At 48.7% G+C, this 20918-nt stretch overlaps 6 protein-coding genes across 6 annotated transcripts; 2 read left to right on the forward strand and 4 right to left on the reverse strand.

The window, feature by feature from the left end:
* Positions 1 to 900: 900 nt before the first annotated feature.
* Positions 901 to 1254, reverse strand: T069G_01222 (uncharacterized protein; the record flags this gene model as incomplete). Its single annotated transcript, XM_056168432.1, has 1 exon — positions 901 to 1254. The coding sequence occupies one exon, from the start codon at positions 1252 to 1254 to the stop codon at positions 901 to 903; it is 354 nt and encodes a 117-aa protein (XP_056033748.1).
* Positions 1255 to 1989: 735 nt separating this feature from the next.
* On the forward strand, positions 1990 to 3423 carry T069G_01223 (calcineurin-like phosphoesterase domain-containing protein; the record flags this gene model as incomplete). Its single annotated transcript, XM_056168433.1, has 5 exons — positions 1990 to 2006; positions 2066 to 2189; positions 2267 to 2357; positions 2426 to 2487; positions 2542 to 3423. The coding sequence occupies 5 exons, from the start codon at positions 1990 to 1992 to the stop codon at positions 3421 to 3423; spliced, it is 1176 nt and encodes a 391-aa protein (XP_056033749.1).
* A 623-nt stretch (positions 3424 to 4046) lies between these two features.
* On the forward strand, positions 4047 to 8943 carry T069G_01224 (AAA ATPase domain-containing protein; the record flags this gene model as incomplete). The annotated part of the gene is made up of 8 exons (XM_056168434.1): positions 4047 to 4194; positions 4251 to 4648; positions 4711 to 5032; positions 5104 to 5832; positions 5974 to 6797; positions 7036 to 8226; positions 8290 to 8832; positions 8890 to 8943. 8 exons carry the CDS (start codon positions 4047 to 4049, stop codon positions 8941 to 8943), a joined length of 4209 nt encoding a protein of 1402 aa, XP_056033750.1.
* Positions 8944 to 11339: 2396 nt separating this feature from the next.
* On the reverse strand, positions 11340 to 11954 carry T069G_01225 (uncharacterized protein; the record flags this gene model as incomplete). Its single annotated transcript, XM_056168435.1, has 1 exon — positions 11340 to 11954. The coding sequence occupies one exon, from the start codon at positions 11952 to 11954 to the stop codon at positions 11340 to 11342; it is 615 nt and encodes a 204-aa protein (XP_056033751.1).
* Positions 11955 to 13055: 1101 nt separating this feature from the next.
* On the reverse strand, positions 13056 to 13745 carry T069G_01226 (CVNH domain-containing protein; the record flags this gene model as incomplete). The annotated part of the gene is made up of 3 exons (XM_056168436.1): positions 13056 to 13141; positions 13193 to 13326; positions 13390 to 13745. The coding sequence occupies 3 exons, from the start codon at positions 13743 to 13745 to the stop codon at positions 13056 to 13058; spliced, it is 576 nt and encodes a 191-aa protein (XP_056033752.1).
* Positions 13746 to 15446: 1701 nt separating this feature from the next.
* Positions 15447 to 17745, reverse strand: T069G_01227 (variant SH3 domain-containing protein; the record flags this gene model as incomplete). Its single annotated transcript, XM_056168437.1, has 4 exons — positions 15447 to 15736; positions 15836 to 15971; positions 16043 to 17535; positions 17616 to 17745. The coding sequence occupies 4 exons, from the start codon at positions 17743 to 17745 to the stop codon at positions 15447 to 15449; spliced, it is 2049 nt and encodes a 682-aa protein (XP_056033753.1).
* Positions 17746 to 20918: the final 3173 nt, after the last annotated feature.

The following is a 20918-nucleotide window of genomic DNA, read 5'->3' on the forward strand; positions in this document are numbered from 1 at the left end:
ACACTAAATCCAAGCTTAGCGCACCATAACCCAAGTAAAGTTCAAAACGCCATCACAGTAGGATCGAGGATAATGCGGGCGGTATAAGCTCAAACCGATGAACGTGAAGCGTCGCAGAATGACCAAAAGAGTAGCTGGATCTGGTAAGTGTCATTGTTTGGGGTAAGAAAAGCTTGGTCTTGATCCCACGTTTGAGACCGCGGGGCAAGTTTCACCCCCCTGGCGATTCTCAGACGCCAGATCGACCGGCAACAAACAAAGCCGCAGAACCCCAACAGTCTAGACGGCGGCAACGGAGGCAAAGGAAGAGCGTCGATGTTGAAAGTGCCGTCTGGCTTGAGTCGCGCCAATGCGTCATGATGTTTGAAAGTTTCGGGGCGTTTCTCATATCGCCTTCCGAGGTTTATAAACCACGCAGAAACATAAACGGCTGGCCTGACTTGGGGGCCGCTCATACAGGGTTAACAATAAGGTTCCAAAATTAGCATTGACCCAGATGATTATGATTTGTGTGAATATGGTGCGGATGTTGCCTGTTGTGGTTTCAATTGTTCGCTGGGGTTAGTACCAGGGGCGCGGAACCGATGAACAAGCTTGTAAGCTAATAACAAAGGTTATCCATTGAGTTCCAGCTTTGCAGCTCAAATGACTCTGCTCAGTAGATAGCACAGTTGTTTTCAGATCACTTGTGGAACGGGTAGTGCAACAACCAATCCTCTCGATATGTCGACTCGTCCTCTCTCGCGGATGTCAGCCTTGAGGGGCCGGCCTAATCGGAATAAAGAGAGGAGCTGTTGATCTCCGCATGCAGCACACATTCACGGAACAGTATTCTGCCGAGATTTCGCATATTTGAAATTTTTTTCCTCTCTTTTTTTATTCATTTGGTGGTATCAATCGTCATCTGTTTGCCCTCGTCTTGTCATCCGTGGCGTGGAATCCAAGCCACTCTCCCAACATCCCTCCGGGTTTCGGTACGGGACACTCTCTCGTCATTCGCTCGGCTGCACGCTCAATCTCGTCGTCTGTTGTCTGATTGAACTGCACAAGTCCGTCCTTTGTATCGACGTCCCTCCTCTTCCATCTCTTCCGTCGGCCGTTCTCGTCGACGATTATCTCTCCATCAGCGTACTTTATCCGCGGGACCGGGCATGGTAATAAGTGCGGTAGGGCCACAACGAAGAAGCTGGCAAGGACCGTCGTAGCGAAGAGTGACGAGGTCATTCGTGACCGTGGGTGCAGATGCGGCGGCATGTTGGGCAATCCCTCGGCTGTCAGCGGGATTGATTGACTGTGGTGTTTGAGGCTGTAGATTTGACACCAGCTGTTAGTTACCTATGCCGTTCCAACACCAGTGACATGTAGAGTATAGATGCATGTGTATGTAAGCATTGAAGACTCACAAGGTAATTGTCGCATGTTCCCTCAAACCACGATGCGCATCCAATTGGAGGTTGGCAGTCCCAACTGCAGCTGGATATCGACAAGCTCAGCAGAAAAAAGGCGCCTGGTATGATCGGCACAGACATTCGATTAGGTGTGCCCTCATTGGCTGCGCTGTTAGTGGGAGGTGGGAGCTTCCCGGAGCACCGGAGCAATATAATTCCACTGGTCCCAGAATCCCGGGCAGCTGCAAGTCCTTGCTGGAGCGCTAAAAAAACAGCCGCTGGAGTTGTGGGATAGCGATCAATCAGTGCTAGACATGAAGCGGGTTAGCGGCATGCCACTCTAATACTTCCGCCCGAAACGCAGCCGCATCTTGAACGCGATAGACTAAAGTGGTGATCCATTTTGAATCTTTGACTTCAATCTTTCAGCTGCGCCTCGCGTGACTCTGCCGCTTCCCACGCCAAACGGCGATTCTGCATTGCAACAACCTCTTTACCGCGACATGTTATAGCCATTTGTTATCTCTATCCGATTATCGCACCAGCTTGACCGGCGCAACCCTCCTGTGGCGTCAGTCACCTTCTTTCGCTGCCGCCCATCATGAGCGATCTCGACAAGTCCGTTCACACACCGACCCTGGCTCATAATGTTGTTTGCCTGCTAATATGCATTGCAGAGCGATCGCGCAGCTGCGCTCGTGCCGCCCCATCCCGGAAGACCAAGTGCGAGAGCTCTGCCACCGTGCTAGAGAGCTTCTTATCGAAGAGGGCAACGTTGTCACCGTGACGGCGCCGGTAACGGTACGTCTCTCTCTCGGAGACTGAGATTGCAATGAGGAGGATTGGTACTAACCAATGCGGCTTTGCTATGGTGACAGATATGCGGCGATATTCACGGTCAGTTCCATGACCTGATGGAGCTTTTCCGCGTCGGCGGCGACGTTCCCGATACCAACTATCTCTTCATGGGTACGACTCTCCATACAAGCCTTGATCAATCGTCATTATCTCCTCCTAACGTTTTATGAATCTTCTAGGTGACTTTGTCGACCGTGGCTTCTACTCTCTCGAATCATTTCTCCTCCTCCTCTGCCTCAAAGTTCGATACCCAGACCGCATGACACTGATTCGCGGCAACCACGAGTCACGGCAGATCACGACAGTGTATGGGTTTTATGATGAGTGTCTTCGCAAGTACGGCAGCGCAAATGTATGGCGCTATTGCTGCGACGTATTTGATTACCTCGCTCTCGGCGCCATTGTTTTGGGTGCCTCCAGCACGCTCTCTCCCGGCTCGCCAGAGGACGACGACACCGAGATTGAAGTTTGCGATCAGGCCGGCTCTATAATCAGCCGGTTTCCCCGACAGCCCGCCAATCAATCTTCCCAAGAGAAACTCGACAACTCCAATAAAGCTACAGTGGACAAGACGGGTCCACCCGGCACAGGAGCATCTGGATCCAGCAGTGGCAGCGTGGGAAACCCTACGGGGGCTATCCTCTGCGTGCATGGCGGATTGAGTCCTCTGGTCGACACAGTAGATAAGATTCGACTCATTGATCGTAAACAAGAGGTACCTCACGAGGGAGCCATGTGCGACCTTTTGTGGTCTGATCCGGATGAAATCGACGGCTGGGGTCTCTCTCCCCGAGGAGCTGGATTCCTCTTTGGGGCCGATATTGTCAAAGTCTTCAACCACCGAAACGATCTAAGTCTCATTGCCCGTGCGCATCAGCTTGTTATGGAAGGGTTTAAGGAAATGTTTGATGCTTCCATTGTTACCGTCTGGTCTGCTCCTAATTACTGCTACCGATGTGGCAATGTCGCCGCCGTGCTGGAACTCACCGAGGACGAATCAGGCACTGGCATCTTCCAGAGAACAAATGGAGACGTCGGCCGTAGTTCCGGTGGCATAGTTGAGCCGAGAGGTGGTCCCAAGAATGGCCCTGCTCGACGGTATCGCGTGTTTCAAGCCGCGCCACAGGACTCTAGGGGGATGCCTGCCAAGAAACCAGTTGCAGATTATTTCTTGTGAGGGAGGTCTTTTGGCTCGGTTTGCTTCATTCGTCTGTCTTTCCAGCATTTAGAGGGTTTTCTTCTCCTTTGCACACATTCACCGTTTTGTTTCTTGGTTATCCATAATCCAGGAGCAGCAAAGAAACTTGTATTTTTTAGGGGCGAACATATCGGATAACCAACTGTTGTTTCGGCGTACGGAGGTTCATAAATACAAATACAATCACAAGCACAGTAATCTTTTCAGCAGACGTTCGCTCATCTGCCGTTATCGGTTGTCTTTTTTTTTTTGTAAGCCGTTTCACCTCAACTTAATAATACTGCTCTAGGGTATTGGCCAACCTGAGGTTACACCAGAGCCTTGTGAACCCCCACTACATGTAGCTATATACCCGAGATCAATTGCTTCTCGCCTCTCATTGCATGAATGCATGTTATGTTAACCAATTGTAGCAAGACACGTGGTTTACCACCTGTAGATATTAGCTGCTGGATTCTCGGGCAATGTCGGCATAAAACCGCCATTGCCGCCTAAACACAGATCTTTCTTTCCAATCTGACAAACAGTTTATCCTACAAGTTCATTTCCAATTTTATTAATTTATCAAAGGAATCGGCTCTTTACTGTCAATAATATTCGCAATGAAGGACTTGAAGCTTCTTTTTAAAAACAAAAGACTTAAAGCCCAAAAGACTACTGAGGTTGTCCCAAGACCCTCGGGGGAAAGCTCAGTCCACAAAGAACTTGTCAGGGCAGGCAATGTCTTGTTATCTGTCGCTTTGTCACACCGTAAGCCTGCCATTCTATGACTAGGTGTTATGTAAAGCTAATACTGCGACCAACAGGACCACCTCCATCGGAAGACGCACAGATTGCACCCGAACAAACACAGACGGCGGGACACGAAGAAAGAATTGCTAAATCCCTGTGGGACCGAGTGCTACTGGAACTAAAGGGTTCAAAAGACCGAGACGCTATATATCTGATCGATGAAATCGAGAAACATTTTCCCCAGGATGGATCCTCTAATGCCAGACCGATAGTCATGACAGACCTAATATCAAGCATTAAAGAGGTGATAGAGCATCAATTTAAGGATAAGCATGGTCATAATTCGACATCCGCCTATGTTGAAAAGACTATTTCTATCCTCAATCAGTTCATCTCAGTAGGTGATATTGCAGTTAGCTATGATCCAGTACATGCAGCCCTCCCATGGGCTGCTGTACGAGTGGTCCTTGTGGTAAGTATCATGCCATGGACGCCAAAACTTGAAAAGGACTGACGGTGTAACGTCCCGGTTAGGGTATTACGGCGAATCAACAGTTAAATATTCGAATATTGGGAGGTCTGGCTTCTGTTACCTCACTTCTTCTGCAGTGCAACATGTATCAAAGGTTATACTTAACCTCCAGCTCTGCCACGGATGGTATCAAGGACGCTCTAGAGGCTCTCGAGAAATCCCTTGTTGACTCATACGTAACTTCTTTGTTTTTCCTCAGCTTCCTATATTCTTGCAAAAACAAATCTATGGCAATCATAGCTCCATTTTTACTCGACGAGGTGGAGAAGAGAGTCAAGAATCTCGACGAGAGCGCTTCCCAACTTACTAGACGCGCAGACGACTGTGAGAGATTTTTTTGTTTCAATCAGAACAAATCCTTCAAAAAGCTTTTTGAGCTCATTGATAACTTGCAGCACTTGTCAAATTACCACTTGTAAGGACCACTTCTTCATTCAAGTTTGAGGCTCTAACAGTACATAGAATACTTCTCAAAAGTATACAAAAGGAGTTCATCCTAAGTAAGCTTCAGGTTGCTCAAGGAGCAGCTTATGATGACTTTTCTCAAGCGTTCAGAGATGAATGCCACCCTGGCACACGGCTTGAAATACTTGACACCATATATAAGTGGGCAGCCGATCCATCTAGTCCCTCCATTTTCTGGTTACAAGGGTTGGCTGGGACTGGCAAATCAACCATAGCTCAGACAGTAGCAAAGAATCTTGACGGGAAAAGTCTGGGCGCAAGTTTTTTCTTCAAGCGAGGTGTGGGCGACCGTGGAACGGCTCGGCGGTTTTTTGCCACAATTGCGAGCCAAATGATCCGCAAGCAACCTATTTTAACGCAGGTTCTCCATGAGATACTTCAGGAAGAACCCGAGATCGGAAGCAAACTGTTGGAGACTCAGTTTCGGGAGTTGTGGGCTCGTCTTCTCAAGGAGGTTCATATCGAGTCTACTCCGGAGTGGACGACGATTGTGGTCGTTGTCGACGCACTCGATGAATGCGATCCGCCAAAGGATGCAAAGCTTCTGATCAAACTATTAACGGCACACAATATGGGCCCTCTTGTTAAAATCAAGATTTTTCTTACCAGCAGACCAGAATATCATATAAACCAACAGTTCAACATTACAGATAGTATCCGTCAGAATATGATACTGCATCGGGTGGAAGAAACTATAATCCAGAGCGACATTAGGACTTTCTTAGAGAACGATATACAGGAATACAAAATCCAGTATAACCATAATGAAGAAAATATGGGGCAAGATGAACCGCTTTCAGTGGAATGGCCTGGAAAAACGACACTCGATCGGCTAGTACGGATGGCGAGCCCTCTGTTTATCTCTGCTGCAACAATTTCTCGAATGCTCAGAAACGATCAGTGGCCAGCGACACCTAATCAAAAGATTGACTACATCCTGGAGTTCAGCACAAGGGGTGAAGGGCATGTGGAAGACTTGTACCGTTCCATTTTGGCTCAAATTATGGACAAAATTCCAACTCATGCCAGAAACAACTTTATCGCCGAGTTTCAGAAAATTGTTGGGTCAATCATTCTTCTTGCCAGCCCTCTATCTGTTTCTTCCCTCTCCAATTTGATTGGGATTCACAAGGGTGAAATATACAACAAAATAAACCCTCTTTCTTCTGTGTTGGATGTCCAATCTGCGGATACGCCGATCAAACTATTCCATCTCTCATACCGAGATTTTTTATTAGATGAGAATTCATTTATTGGCAAGAATAGCGAGTCCTGTCGAGGCTTACGAATCAAAGAAGCAACCATTCATGCGTTGTTGGCAGAGCGATGTGTACAATTGTTATCGACGGATTTGCATAACGATATCTGCAATCTTCAGGACCCAGGCGTGGGTAGAGAAGACGTTCAAAAAGAGACAATTGAGAAACATTTACCCCAAGCTATAGCTTACGCATGCATCTATTGGGTTTTCCATGTGCAAGCAGGAAAGACAGAGCTCCATGATGGAGGACCAGAGCATAAACTACTTCAATCCAAGATGCTAAATTGGATCGAAGCGTTGACTTGGCTTGGAAGAATCAACGAAGGGGTTGAAATCATACTTACCTTGAAGACACTTGCCGATGTATGTTTCTTTCAGAATACCCAATTTTCTGAATGGAGTACTAACCCTTGCCGCCCAGAGATGCCATTGTTTGGAAATGTCAAAGCTGCTCCAAGACGCCAACAGATTCATTCTCACGTTTAGACCAGCAATTCAAGAAGCACCATTGCAAATTTATAATTCAGCGCTCGTTTTTTCGCCAACGAATAGCATTATTCGGAAGATTTTTGAATCAGATGGTCCAAATTTCATCAAACAGATGCCCCAGATTGGTTCTGACTGGCCGGCTTGTGTACAAACCTTAGAACATGAGGAATTCGAATATCCTTTAACGGGTCTCATCTTTTTATCCAACGGGAAATTGATAACCAGCGACCATAGCGGCTGTGTCAAGATCTGGGACATGACAACAGTATCTTGCGTTTATGAGTTCAATACCAAGGGGCCAGAGATAAATCGACTTCTCGCATGCCCAGATGGTAGACTCATAATTATAGGAGAGAGAGATATAGAGCTTTGGAACATCGAAGATCAACAATATCTAAATACATTCTCGACTCTTCGAACGTGGCCATATGCAATCATATCCTCATCGCTTATCGGAGACGCTCTTTCCATCATATCATCAGAAAGAGATTACACAGTCTTCAATGTATTATCTGGCGAATCCACAAGTGTTCAACTCAGTGGATTTCCTGGTTCTGTGGGTATAAAAGCATACATTTCGCAAGATGGCAAATGGGCTGCCTTTTTTGATTCACACGACATTGTTGTTTGGGATCTCCACGCCAATATTATTTGCCGAGAGTTCAAAAGCGAAACGCACAGGATTGATAAGGTTATCTTCGACCATGATGGACAGTTCCTAATCATTGGGTACGACAAAGGCATTATTCAGTTCCTAGATATCAAGACGGGGGAAACAGGAGTAACGTTTGACGGACAAGTTGAAGGGATCACGGCGCTCGCTTTATCTAACAACCAAGAGATACTCGCAATTTCGGGCTATTCTAATGAGATAATTGCGATCTGGGATGTCGAAAATCAAGCTCTACGACACTTCCTTACCGGCCACACAGAGAAGATCTTTAACATGGCTTTCTCTCTAGACGACACAATGCTAGCATCCTCCTCAACCGACCAGATCAAAATATGGGACTTACATACCCCACCTTCTACAACATCTGGGATCGGTGATGCTAGTACTATTACACACATGTCTCTGGACTCGAAGGGCCAAACAATCTATTTTTCAACAAAAGACACGATTGGTACATTAGATTTGAAACACATGAGATACAACCCATTAGATATTGGTAAACCCGACGACCTGGTGTTTCACGTTGAATTCTCAAGCTTCGCGCCTTTGGCGGCAATCCTGTTTGACGAATATATAGAGATATGGGATTTGAATCAGTGTCGTCAGATACAGACATTGCGGAATATACAAGTATCAAGCACGTCCCCGGAGCAACCTTCGAACGGCACAAATTTACAATGTGCTTTCCTCAAGGATAATCGGATAATTTACACGTCCAGCTCCAGCCAGTCCTGGGGCTTTTTTAGGACCTCTTTTAGGTCTGAGATACATATTATGGATTCTATTGCCGGCAATTCTAGGAGAATGTTGAAGGAACTTGACGAGAAAATTAATAAAGTCGTCATATCTTCGGATAGCGCGAAAGTGGCATTCATCCACCGTTGGAACATTCGTATTGAGGATTTTTCGACGGATCGTCTAATACCTGTGTCTATCATCAACGCGGATCTCAATGGCACATCTGTCATGTTTTCAGCCCAGGGGGCGCAGTTAATTACCATTGCGTCAAACGGCAAAATCGAGGTTTATAATACGTCGACAGGAGAAAATATTCTAGGCTTCTACCCTATTCCAGACATATTTGCCGAGTATATGGGATCCAAATTTCCTCCAGCCTTTGTCAACACGGATTTTATTGTCCACAAGCATATGGCTATTGAGAAAGCCAGACAATCAATGTTGAAGAAATATTGGACATCCCCAAATAAAGACTGGCTGATGAGAGATTCGAAGAGAGTATTATGGATACCTCTAGAATATCGCCCATCTCATGTTGCTGTATCTCAATCTCAGCTTATCTTCGGGTCCGGAAGCCGTATTATCACGATGGTACTTGATGGATTGTAGTATGGCAGTTTTTCATAAATAATTAAAGGGGTATACTAGCCAAAACCCTGAGTCTTCTATCCAGCATGCCCTGCCTCAAGATTGTAGTGATAAGACTAGTAACTAGAGGAACATAACTATAGCAGCAGATATTAGAACAGAGGATAAGGATAGTAGCAGATACTTAAAGAGTCATGTTGGTTGTTTACCAACTGTGCTTGTTGAGTAAACAAGCAAATAAAAGGATTTCCTTTGCATCACGTTCCGATATTTGAACGTCAAGCAGTCGCCGAGGTGCTTCATACCTACTTAGTAGGCAGGTAGCTCTCCAACAGCTTTATAGGGGATAAGTCACCTTAGACATCACCTTCGGTCCCTACCTACGAAATTGCTGTCGAAAAACGTCCTTCCAGGCCTTCATGCTATACGTAAGACGCTCCTTGTCTCATAATTCGGTAAATGGAACCAGTGACATCCGTGAGATCCTAGGGATGAGAGAATTCCTGGTATTATATTCTGCGATACCGTTTCCTCGCCGCATGTAATTAATTATAAGTTTAATTTATACGCTTGAAACTCTTTTACTGAATTCGATTTCGTTACGTATATTTACGATATAGAAGCCGACTACCTTGGGCAGCGGCTCCATACGTTGGGAATTCGAGTCCACCCCATCTCCGCTAACACGGAAGCAATTACATAAAAGCCACCACTTCTAATTCTTTGGTAATTCTGTATAAGACAGGACCGTTGCACGTATGTATACCATTATATGCTCTTCAATTCAGTTTTTTTCTCGTTCAATCAGGTAATGTTTGGCTATTCGGGAGTGTTGCTTCATCCAAACCAGTATAATTACGGATTCAGGTTGGCATGGTTGTCCTATCCAAGTAAGAATGGCCTTGAAACCGATTATCTATAGATGAGTTTCACCGATCCTCCTCTAAACAGTAGAGCAAAGCACTGGCATGAATGAATATTAATGCTGTCTCTTTCTCCTATTTAGTTTCCCTTTTGTCTACTCAATATTACCAACTGCATCCTCTCCCAATGTCTTCTAGTGCCTCCAACTTCACAATGCACAACTGGAGCAAAATGTTGTCGTCCGGCCTTGCATTATCGCAGCTAAAAGTAGGGGCAGTGGCATCATGCCGTCAAGGATTTATGCTTATTAAAGGACATGCGAGTCCACAGTGCCATTCATCTGTAGAGGAGTTTAGTTTCAGGACTTGTAACCCTTGCTGAGAACCTTTGTGTGTTTCAGCTCGATAATTTTGGCCATCTCCTCCGTTACGAAGTTGTGATTATCGTTTCTGAAGTGGTCAAGGATGTGCTCGAGTGAGGCTTCTGCTTCTTTGCGGGTACATACGTGTGTTACTTCCATGAGGAAGGACTCGCTTTGTTGACTCTTGTTCATAGCTTTGACTAGAAGTGATACAAGGGTCGAATTGTCGGGTAGAATAGCAGGAGGCTGTTTCTGGGGCGATGTTGGAATTACGTCTTCACTGAGAATTTGAAGCATACGCGAATTCCCTTAGGATGGCCCTCTGTCGATGCGTAATTCTTTGTCGTTTGTATTGAACGTCTCTCGTTGGGGAGGTGGGAATCCTGTATGCGAAATATTTGGGGAAGGTGGAAGCTCTGAAGCATCAGAGAATGCGGAAATAGATGGCAAAATGGAGTTTGTTGGTTCAGAAATGTGAGACTTGGATGAATGAAGGAAGAAGGAAGAAGCTCTTAGCCAGGCGTCACGTCAATGTGAACTTAATGGGGGTTTCTGCCCTCTTGCCGCCTCCTGGCTAGCACTGTGAGTGACTGGCCAGCCAGCGCCTCAAGTTATCTGCCTATTGATAGCAGAGGAGTATCAGAGAAATGCAGTAATACTAGGAGACACTAACAAATAGGGCGTGAATAGGATCTTAACGACTGGCTATGCGTGGGAATAGAATATTGTCATGTTTTGCACACACACCCTGATGAGTTGAGCACTTGCCTCTACCACGAAAGCAAACCGACTGGATGCTCATGTGAATGCATCCGTGGCACAAGCAGAGACATGAATACAGGCGTCTGAGGAGAGAGTGCTTTTGATTGAAGACTAATGAAGTTGAGATTGGATCCTTCTTGATCCTTGTGAAGGTATCGAGACCCCAGAAACCCATGACGCTGGCTTTACCCAATACACTCCCCAAAAGACTCGTCCCTATCCCAATCATTGAGCCGCGCATCAACCAGAAGTGTTACTCCTCCTCCCATTGTCCCTTTGTAAACCCTTCAGCAGCGTGAGATAAATGATCAACGCCAAGTAACTCAGTAGAAACCGCCATATCCATGCCCCGTGTCAAATCCACCAGCCCAGCGCCGAAATTCCTCTCGTTCCATCAAGCCTAGATGGCAGATTATGCCGCGGGAGATGCTCAATTCTCGAAAGAGCCCTTGTCCTGATGCAAGTGGTTTCCCTTCTCGTTGTGGATAGTGAGAAGCTCCACAAGTTCGGGATCCAGTTGTGGAAGTTCAATCCCACGCCTGGTGTGCCAATCCACACGCAGCAAGAACATTGCGAGCATCGACAACAAGTCGTCGAAAAGAGCTTTCTGCTCAGGTTCGAGCGTGAGCTTCTCCAAGGCCTGCCCCATCTCTTTGATAGCAGAGCGCATGACTACAGTAGACGCCCAGTAGTTGTAGCCGGGAATTGTCAACATCTCCTGCCGTTCGATGGCTGTCTTGTCTGCCTCTGCGTCCTTGAGCCACTGAACGTACTTTTGATCCTTCTGTTGATGGATCCATGCCGAGAACAGTGCCTTGGCCTCCGGCTCCATCACCTGAAGCTTGTGGGGCGTGAGGGTTGCTGCGATATCCGCGCTCAGTTCGTCAGTCCACTTCTCGCGAAGGCGTAGGAGCAGCGGCTGCATCTCGGCCATGACGGTCTTTCTCTCGAGTTTCCGGATGATCTTGAACATAACGTCTGGTGGCGTGGGGTATCCGATGGGGAAGAGGGCATCCATCGTCTCATCGCTCATCTTCATCTTCATCGTGAAAGATGGTAGTGCTTGGACTTTGGTGGGAAGTATTGAAGAGGGTGGTAGGTAGGCACTCGAAGAGGTTTGAATGAGGTGGCGATGATGATGATGAAGAGGAAGAGTGAGTGGAAGAGGAAGAAAGAGAGGAAGAGAAAATGAATAGTGACTTGTATTAAATAGAAGAAAAATTAAATGTGTGGCAGCTGTCAGGGTTAGGCAGCATCAGTGTTCGGCAACTGGCGATGATTTACGGTCGTGAGCCGAGTGTACTCTACGGGCAGCTGACAACCATTTGATACATTGGTACGTAGATAGTTACGTGTGTTGCCATCTTCTCCCATGAATTCAATTCGAACTAAATGGCGTTCTCCCTCGAAGACTTAAGAAGGGCCCAATTTTGTGGTATCTCGTTGTGAGAAGCTGGGGTTATGGCTTCATTGTTTGAGGGTGACAGTTGAACTCCTTCTTCGAAACATAGTGTACGACGTGATAACATCATCTCAGCTTTCAGAGTATCTACCTGACTAGTTGGATACGCTATGCAGGCAATTAAATGCGTGAATAACTATTCGGCAACCCAAATTGGCTATCTAGCACTCTGGAGGCTGCGTGAAGTTGGAGCATCGAAACTGGAGGTAAAGGAAAGCCTCATAGCTACAAAGTATACTCCCCTATTGTCTACCACTAATGTTATATTCCTCCAAGATCTGCGGTCATTGGTATATATTTTTCAGTATTTTCGACCGTCACTATACTCGTCTAGTATTTGTTACTGACACTAGGTACTAGGTACTACTAAATTCGCGACACGGGATACTGGATAGCATATCGGGGTGCTGAATAGACGTACCCGTGAATGCGGACAATAGAATCAGAAGATGAATGGCAATTATACACTAGGCCTAAGGCAATTTACAAGCAATATTGACATCAAATGTGATTCAATTTGCACTCTTGATATGTATTCGCTAGCATCTCCTAAGCTGACTTCAGATGTTCCCAATACCATCCATCCATCTTCATGCATTTAACTAAACACATAGCTTATCCATTTATCAGCTCCTCCATCCTCGGTAACTTGCTTTCTCTCAAAGAAAGAGGGTCATTGGTCTCCTAGACAAAGGCTGGGCCCATGCTACCAGCATTCTCGCCACAGACGAAACGTCCGTCAACCAGCTTGACGGCCAAGGGGTTTCCAACTATTTCTCATTAGCATCTCTCCTGTCCAGGTAGAAAGGAAGTTCACTCACCACGAGATCCAATCTCCAAAGCAGTGAACTTTGGCATCCGGTTGTCGTCCAGACAGTTACACTTGAGGTTCATGTTGTCCCCACTATGGACATTGTCAATCGTGCAAGGCCTGCAAGTAGCATCAAATCCACCACTGTAAGAACCGCAACGTCAGTCTAACCATCTTAAATAACACAATGATGCATACTAAACTTACCCTGCTTGGTATACCAATTTACCCCCAACATTTCCGATACACTCATTCAAGTTCAAGCTCGTCTTCCACCAATCACCAGCACTGTTCCTGCAAAGACCATCAAGAGTCGTCATACCGACCTTTCCATGTCCTCCCAGCGTAATCTTCTCACAAGTGCCATCAAAAGCAGCATCAGCGGGAACCTTAACAGCCTCCTGCGTAGCGTTCCGAGCCAGGTGATTGAAGCCGGGAAGTTCCACAACCGGAGCGTCCTGACCCTGAACCTCGGGGACATGTTGGCCAACAGATTGGTCCTGAGCAGGAGCTGCAATGCTGGTACCCGCCAGCGCGAGGAAGAGAACGACGATAGACTGCATGATGGGAGTGAATATGGGCTTTTTCCGCTGTTGGCTGGCTAATCTCTTGTAAAATGAAATTCCGGTGGCAGTTCTTAAGTAAACGGTGATAAAAAAGAAAAACAACAAAAATCCTCAAAGAAAAGAATCGAAATAACGCGAGAGAAACAGGGTAGATAAAAGGGAACGAAAACGAAAGCCCCAAGGCCCAGAGAGAGTGGAGCAACGTCCGAGACAAGATGCAGCTGTCCGACAAACGGCGAAAAAAAGAAAAACAATATGGGGGCAGTTGGAGCGCACAACCATGCGAAAGTCCTCTCCTGACCCCGTGCACTGCTACTCTTTGGCCCTCCTGCTTGACGTGCGTCGGCTTTCTTCGTTTGAGTTGAGCGTTAAATTAAAGTTGGTGAAACCGATAGTTTGGATATTCGGAATGAGGAGTGAAGGTTGGATCTAGATCTCGATCATATGTCCCCCCTCGTGGCGCCTCTCTTAACTTTGACAGGACAATGTCGGCATCGTGTTCGCTTGTTGGGGCATGTGGCTTGAGCATCGAGGAGCCAGCCTTCGGATGCCTATTCAGGGGTATATTTTGCAAAAGTCGCCGTTATTGTTGAGAGGGGGGATAATAGAAGGCCATCTGAATGAGAATGTTTGAAGAAGCGAGTCGAGGAAGGGATTAGTAACGTGATCTATTTGTGCTGGATGCGCCTTCCTCAGCGCACCAGAGACCTCCTCTTCGAATTCGGCTCAAAATAGCCGAATAACAATACAACAATGTACAGGCACCAACAACCGATCATGGCTACTATTGGAAGAGTACTATATCATTGTTGGTAGTTGGTAGGTTCAAAGGCTTGAATGAATGCATAAGCTACTACTGTTGTCGTTTCAGCCTCAGCAGGGCGGCATCTGGCTCATCTTAATCACATATCTTTCTTTACCTTTACAGCATCAGACTGCGTGTTGGGGAGAACATTTCATCCGAACCAACACTCCATACCAACTACAAGGCACGGCAGTATAACAACTTGCTCACAAATGCAGGGGAACTACAACGCAATCTTAAAGCATGTCTCTTCATATCAATAACAAGTGACTACAGTATCTTCCTGGCTAACACATAATCATTCCGTAACGTTCTCGTTCCCCTTCGTGGGACATACAATCTCTTCCCGCCATCATAATCTTGAACATGAGCGCTGCCCAACTCCGCAGCTTCGTCACATCCCGTAGGATCAAAGTGTAAGGTGAAAAATGGTAAAGAGAAGTGAAGTAAAATACAAGCCAGCCATAGGCTAGGCTCATCAAGTCCTGCTTGTAACAGTGTTCACACACGCCATCCAATCATAGGCCTGATGTAATTTGGTCACCTGTCGTAGCAGTCCCAATACAACGGGGGCTAGGGCGAGGCCGTCGCCTTTGCGTATGTGAATGATATATACACAGGGTAAATGAAAGTGCTGAGATCAGCTGTATAGAATAGAGAAGAAAAAAAGGAAAATATTGGAAGAAAAAAGAAAACACACACTAAAAACAGGGCACAATTAGACAGCAAAAGAGGAGCAGAACAAAATTATGTCCTCAGTTGTCGCCGTGGTGCCATATTCAGTGTTTAGATACCTCTCAAAACGCCCAGCGCCACCCTTTTTACCCAGATGCTGCGCGCAAGGCCAATATGCTTTATCAAAAATAGACAGTGACTTAGCATTGGCTGTTCCATCAGTAAGCCTGGCCAGGGACAGGCTTTCTACCGATGGGACCTGCTTGTGGTCCCGGCGCCGGCTCTGTTGGTGACGAGGTTGGTGATGGTGGGTTTGGGTTCAATGGGCTGGAAACAGGGGGGCTCCCGCTCCCGCGTTGGCTCGTTGTGCTGGGGCTTTGGGGTCGGCTGCCCTGGTTCTTGGGTCCGGGGCTCATCGGGCTCATCGGGCGACCCATTGGAGACTGGGGTCGGCCTACGCCGTTGGGGTTCATCGGACCGGCAGGAGAAGCGGGGCGCGAGCCGGGACCTGGACCCATACGGGGAGCACCGTTGGGAGGGCCATTGGGAGCACGCATCCCTTGAGGTGTCATTGGGCGTTGGCCTTGGGGAGTCATGGGTCGCTGACCAGAGGGCGAGCCGGGTCCCCTAGGAGGGCCGGCGGGAGGAGCTCCCTGTGGTGGTCGAGGCTTCACAGGTCGTGTAGACAGACATGTGCGAGGAACGACACCCTGTCGGGACCTATCCAGGCGGATGACAAGCGCCTAAAGTGAAGCAGGTTAGCAGAGGCCGGGGAATGCAAAAAAGCGGGGGGCTACGGAATCGAAATACTCACCCAGCCATCGTCATACTCGTGTAGTAGGCGTACCAAGTCGCCCGCCTTCAGTTCCAATTCGTCTTCGAGAGAGGGCTTAAAATCGAGCTGCACGCGATGAACAGTTGAGTTTGCGGGTCCGCCAGCTGCTGCGATAGCTGCCGCGCCAGATGAACCCATGTTAGGAGCAGATCCAAGAGTGGCTGATGAGACGCTACCGGTGGGGCTTGGGGGAACAGCTTCCATAGTGTTCACGGTCAGGTCAACATTGTTCTTGTTCTTCATGGAAGCCTTGCGAGCCAACTTGGTGGTTCCAGCAGCAACGACAACTCCAGTAGCGGCAACAGCAGCGGCCACGGCAACAGTCTCCTCAGCCTTGAACGGGTCTGGCTCTGGCGCGTTCTCGGCCATGGACATGACGGAAGGCGTGTAGGGCTTGTAAGTCGGAGTCTGGGGGGTTGGCGCATCGCTGATAGGAGAGGGAACACGCTCGGCTTGCTGGCCAAAGGGGTTGGCGGGGTGGCTGCTCTGGCTCGTACTAGGTCGATCCGCACCATCACCAGTAACAGCAACACCAACAGCGCCAGCGGCAGCGACAGCGGCGGTCTGCTTCTCGAGATCCCAGCCAGGGAGGAACTGGGTGACAGGTCGAAGGCTGATGCGGGGAGCATTCGGGTTTGTGCGAACAAACGGATCCTCCATGGGTTCCGGAGACGGTGCGGGAGAGATTTCAAACGACATTGGCGAGACTGCTCGTGCAACAGGCGCAGCAGCAGCAGCCGCAACAACGGGTGCCGCGACAGGTGCCGCAGCAGGTGTCATCACTGGCTTCACGACCGGTGCTACAACTGGTGCCACGACTGCTCGCTGCTGGACGGGGGGTGGAGGTGCAGCCTTTTCATCGTCGTCCGAAAGTTGCTCAAGCTGAGATTGCTGCTTACGACGGCGGATGAGGAAGAAGATGAGCAGTCCTACAAGAGCAATACCGCCGAGCACTCCGATGGCAATTCCTGCCTTGGCACCAGCGCTGGTTCCAGAGCTGCCTCCGTTGACGCTGGTAGGGGTCGTTGTTGCTGAAGCCGGGCTGATAGAAGAGGCTGCAGAGTGAGCTCGGTTGCCATCAACAGCCAGTTGCGTCGGCGAGGAAGAGTGCGTAGGTGAGCCAGTAGCCTTGACAATTGAATCATCGGACTCGGAATGGGTTTGAGCAGGAGCGCGAATTGCAGTGGGAGTAGAAGAACTCTCCTTGGGTGTCTGGGATGGCGGCTTCTGCTGTTGCTGGCTTGGTGTTTCCTTGGGCGTCTCCTTGGGGGTTGGCGATGGCTTCGGCGTCTCCTTGGGAGTTTCCTTTGGCGTCGGCGTCTCCTTGGACTCGGGTTGCTTGCTTGGGCTGGGCTCAGGCTTCGGCGTCTCCTTCGGGGGAGGAGGGTTGTGCACAGTCACGTATCCGCCAATAGGGCCGGAAAAGGTAGCTGACATGGTCTTGTAGACAACTTGAACCACAGTCTGTTGACCTAGGAGGGAGTCAGCATGTCAAGGCAGCAGAAATGGATGACTCCAAGGCCATCCAGGCTAATAAGCAGTTAATAGGTACCTTTCTCGGCATTATTGTTGTTGGAACTCTCCTTGTCGTGCTTGTCGTGGGGGTTCACGCCATTGATGATGTCGTCAATGTCATCGAGAAGATCTCGATGACGGTGGAGGTGCCTGTGTGAGAGGGGCATCTTGTCGAAAGTGGTTTCCGGGGTATCAAGGAAAGAAAAAGAAAAGATTTGGCGTCACAGAGCAAAAGCAAGACGATGATCTTCGCCTTGAGCTCTGAATATATTGGCAATTCGATTCCGCAGTCGCAAGAGGCTGGGGAAGTGGTCGTCTGGAACGGGGGACGGCCAGTAATGGAGGGAGAAAGAATGTGGTGACTTATTGAGTCAAGGAGCGTTTTCTTCCACGGCGGGGAGAGACAAATGTCTTTGCTTTTTTTTGCTGGGGGGAACAAGGGACCAACGGGGCAGCTGGATTTCGAGACAATGCCAGGCCGTGGTTATTTCTGGATGTCCCAGGCTGTACAGTAAAATGATGATGCAAACGGCAGTGCGAGAAAAAGCCAGAGAGAGGGAGCGAATCGAGACTTTGTGTGCACTCGAGTAATGCGCGCAATATCGCGAATAGGATTGGGATGGCTGAGCAGATGCAAAAAGAATGACTGCGTCGATTAAATCAGATCAAATCAATGAATGAATGAATGGACGGACCGGAGCGCAGCTCTTCAAAAACTGACGCAGAGGCCCAGACCGCACGATCGCTCGCTTCAAGAGGCGATGATGTGTCGTCAGCGATGGCAGGACGGTGGTGAGGAGGGAAAAAAAGAGAAGGGGAGAGGCGAGAAGCGAGCGAGCGACAGCTGGGGAATAACCTAGACGGACGGGCGAGCCAGGGTCCTGGGATACGCAGGTACCTGTACTTGTGTGACTCTGGGGGCCTGGCAAGCGCCCAACGCTGTGTCGAATCAAAACAGCTGCTGGGCGCTCCACTGGCTGCCACAGGTAAGCAGCTTGGCCACTAGCCGGAGCGCTGCAGCAGTCGGCTGAGGTACTAGTACGAGTAGCGCGATGCTGAAGATGCTGTGCAGGAGGGCACCTAAGCAGAAAAGATGCATGGAGTGATGTGGTGGGTGCACGCTTGCTGTTGAAGGGCTTGCATCGCCACGGTCAGCCAACTAGCCGGAATAGAGACATTTGACGTTTGTCACTTTTGAATCAAGCCTCAAATTCAATTGATGGGATGACAGGTAAGTGGCTGAGTAGCCTTGATTCTCTCCAATCGCCCATCAGCTATAACTTTAACTGTAAGTGCCCTCACCCGTACAAGTACGAGTACAGGTAGTCCCTAGCACCACATACGAGTAGCCCTCGCGCCAGCCCCGGGTCCAGTCCAGACAGGCGCCTGTGACAGCCGACGATATGAGGATCAGCACTGCTGTCGACCAAATCCAGCCAGCTGCTGCGAAAGCTCCCAGCTCCCCCAAGCTTAAGATTGCTAGCAGCAAAAAGGCAAAAAAGCCTGCAGTCCGCCCAGGATCCGCACAGGGGCCGTCAATCCTTGGCTCAGGCACCGCGGCGCTGCCATTGGCTGCTAGGCCGGCGGCAGGATGCGCTAATCCAGGAACTGGTCCCCAGTAATCCAGAAGAGGGATGCGGTCATTGGCCCGTGCGAGGCGCTGCTTCGCGTCTTTTAGCTCGTCACCTTTCAATCCATGCTTTTGGACAAAGACCCCTGGCCTTGCGTTCTGCACGAATCCTTGTCCTTTGTTGGCGTTGGTTTGTTTTGGCAAAAACGAGCTTGCGTGCATGCAGGTACCAGGACTTGCTGCCTTGGTGCCTTGTCGACTTGATGAGGTGCTGCATTATCGATACCTTAGGTACATACATACAGGCGCGCTTGCTGTGGCTTTTCCTCCCTGGCTCAGCTCCCCTTCAATATCCGCCACAGACAGCCATGGCGGCACCATCGGATCACTTATCGTGCTGCTTTTTTTGTTCGAGCAAGGGAACTTGTGGCGCCGTCAGCACCCATTACTGAGTCGTGCTGTTATTATTGAATACGGGATTTGGTGCCAGCTTGCAGACACCTTTACCGCTACTTCACCAGCTGCACTTGGTTGAATGGCGAACCCAGCGACTGCATGATCCTCGTACAATACAGCAGAGGTCCCCTGCTTCATACAGTTCGGCCTCACTACCTAGGATCTGTCTGACACCCAGATTTCGAGAATCAGGAAGAGCACGTGTATGTATTGTGCTCACTCGCTCACAAGCACTACGCCAATACGAAATCTTGGATTCACACCATCACGCCGCCATATACCCGTTAACATCTCCAGTGCTAATACTCCATCTCCGAGGCACCACCACCTCGGCCCCCAACTCACACCCTCTCCCAATATCTTCTGCCCTTCTCTTTCCCCTTCCATCTGCAATTTTCCCAAGACTTCAATCCCACTCGCCCCAATGTCTCGACTAAACTACAGTAAACGCGCTACCCGGCTCTCAACTCGGTCTACGAGCTAGCCGGGGTTCATGAAACACCCCCCTTTGGCCTTGGCATGCAAACTGGTGATTGCTTAGTAGTATTTCCGTCGTCATTGTGCAGGCCAGCCCTGGCATCATCAACCCCCAAAGAGCCATTTTCTCTCCATCCTTCCACTGTAGCACTGTAAAATAGCTAGAGTAAAAAATAGAAGAAAAAGACCCATCCCCTGGCTTATTTTTTTTAATCGTACTACCTTCCCGGGCCTTCCACAAGTCAAGCAGAAATAGGAAACCTCTGCGAACGAAATAAAAGAAGCTCGCCAGAACAAAGACAAGACAACCAAAAAAACTTCCCGAGTAGGTAGGCCGTTTCACTTTGACCATCTGCTCCCCCCTCCCCACCCCAAGGCTGAATTTATGTTCGTCGGATACGCTTCGCAAATCGACGATAGCAAAGGAACAAATTTCTTTTTGACCTTGGGCTGTTCCGGCATCTTTGTCCCATTTCGCTTCTGAAGGGAAGGGAGGATAAAACCTCGTGTCCTGCGGGGCCCGGATCGGACGACCCAACGAGCGATGGAGCATGTCGATGGAGGGGACCGTGCAATCCCAATCCAAACGCCCAAAGAAACATCTTACTCGGCCTGCTCCCCCCCAAAGATTCGCGGAGGCGGGACCAGTTCTTTTGCCCGGGCTCCCGGACTAATGTAATTCGAACATTGGTCCGTTTGTCCAGGACTTCTTGCTAGGCGAAAACCCGCCAAGCTTCCATCTTGTGCGCCGTCCAACGCGCTTCGTATTTGGGCAATTCCCGCGATAATCAAATAAATCACACACCGAAAAGAGACATGCTTCTTCGGCCGAGTCAT

Source organism: Trichoderma breve, chromosome 1, assembly GCF_028502605.1.
Source record: "Trichoderma breve strain T069 chromosome 1, whole genome shotgun sequence".
Classification (NCBI taxonomy): Eukaryota; Fungi; Ascomycota; class Sordariomycetes; order Hypocreales; family Hypocreaceae; genus Trichoderma; species Trichoderma breve.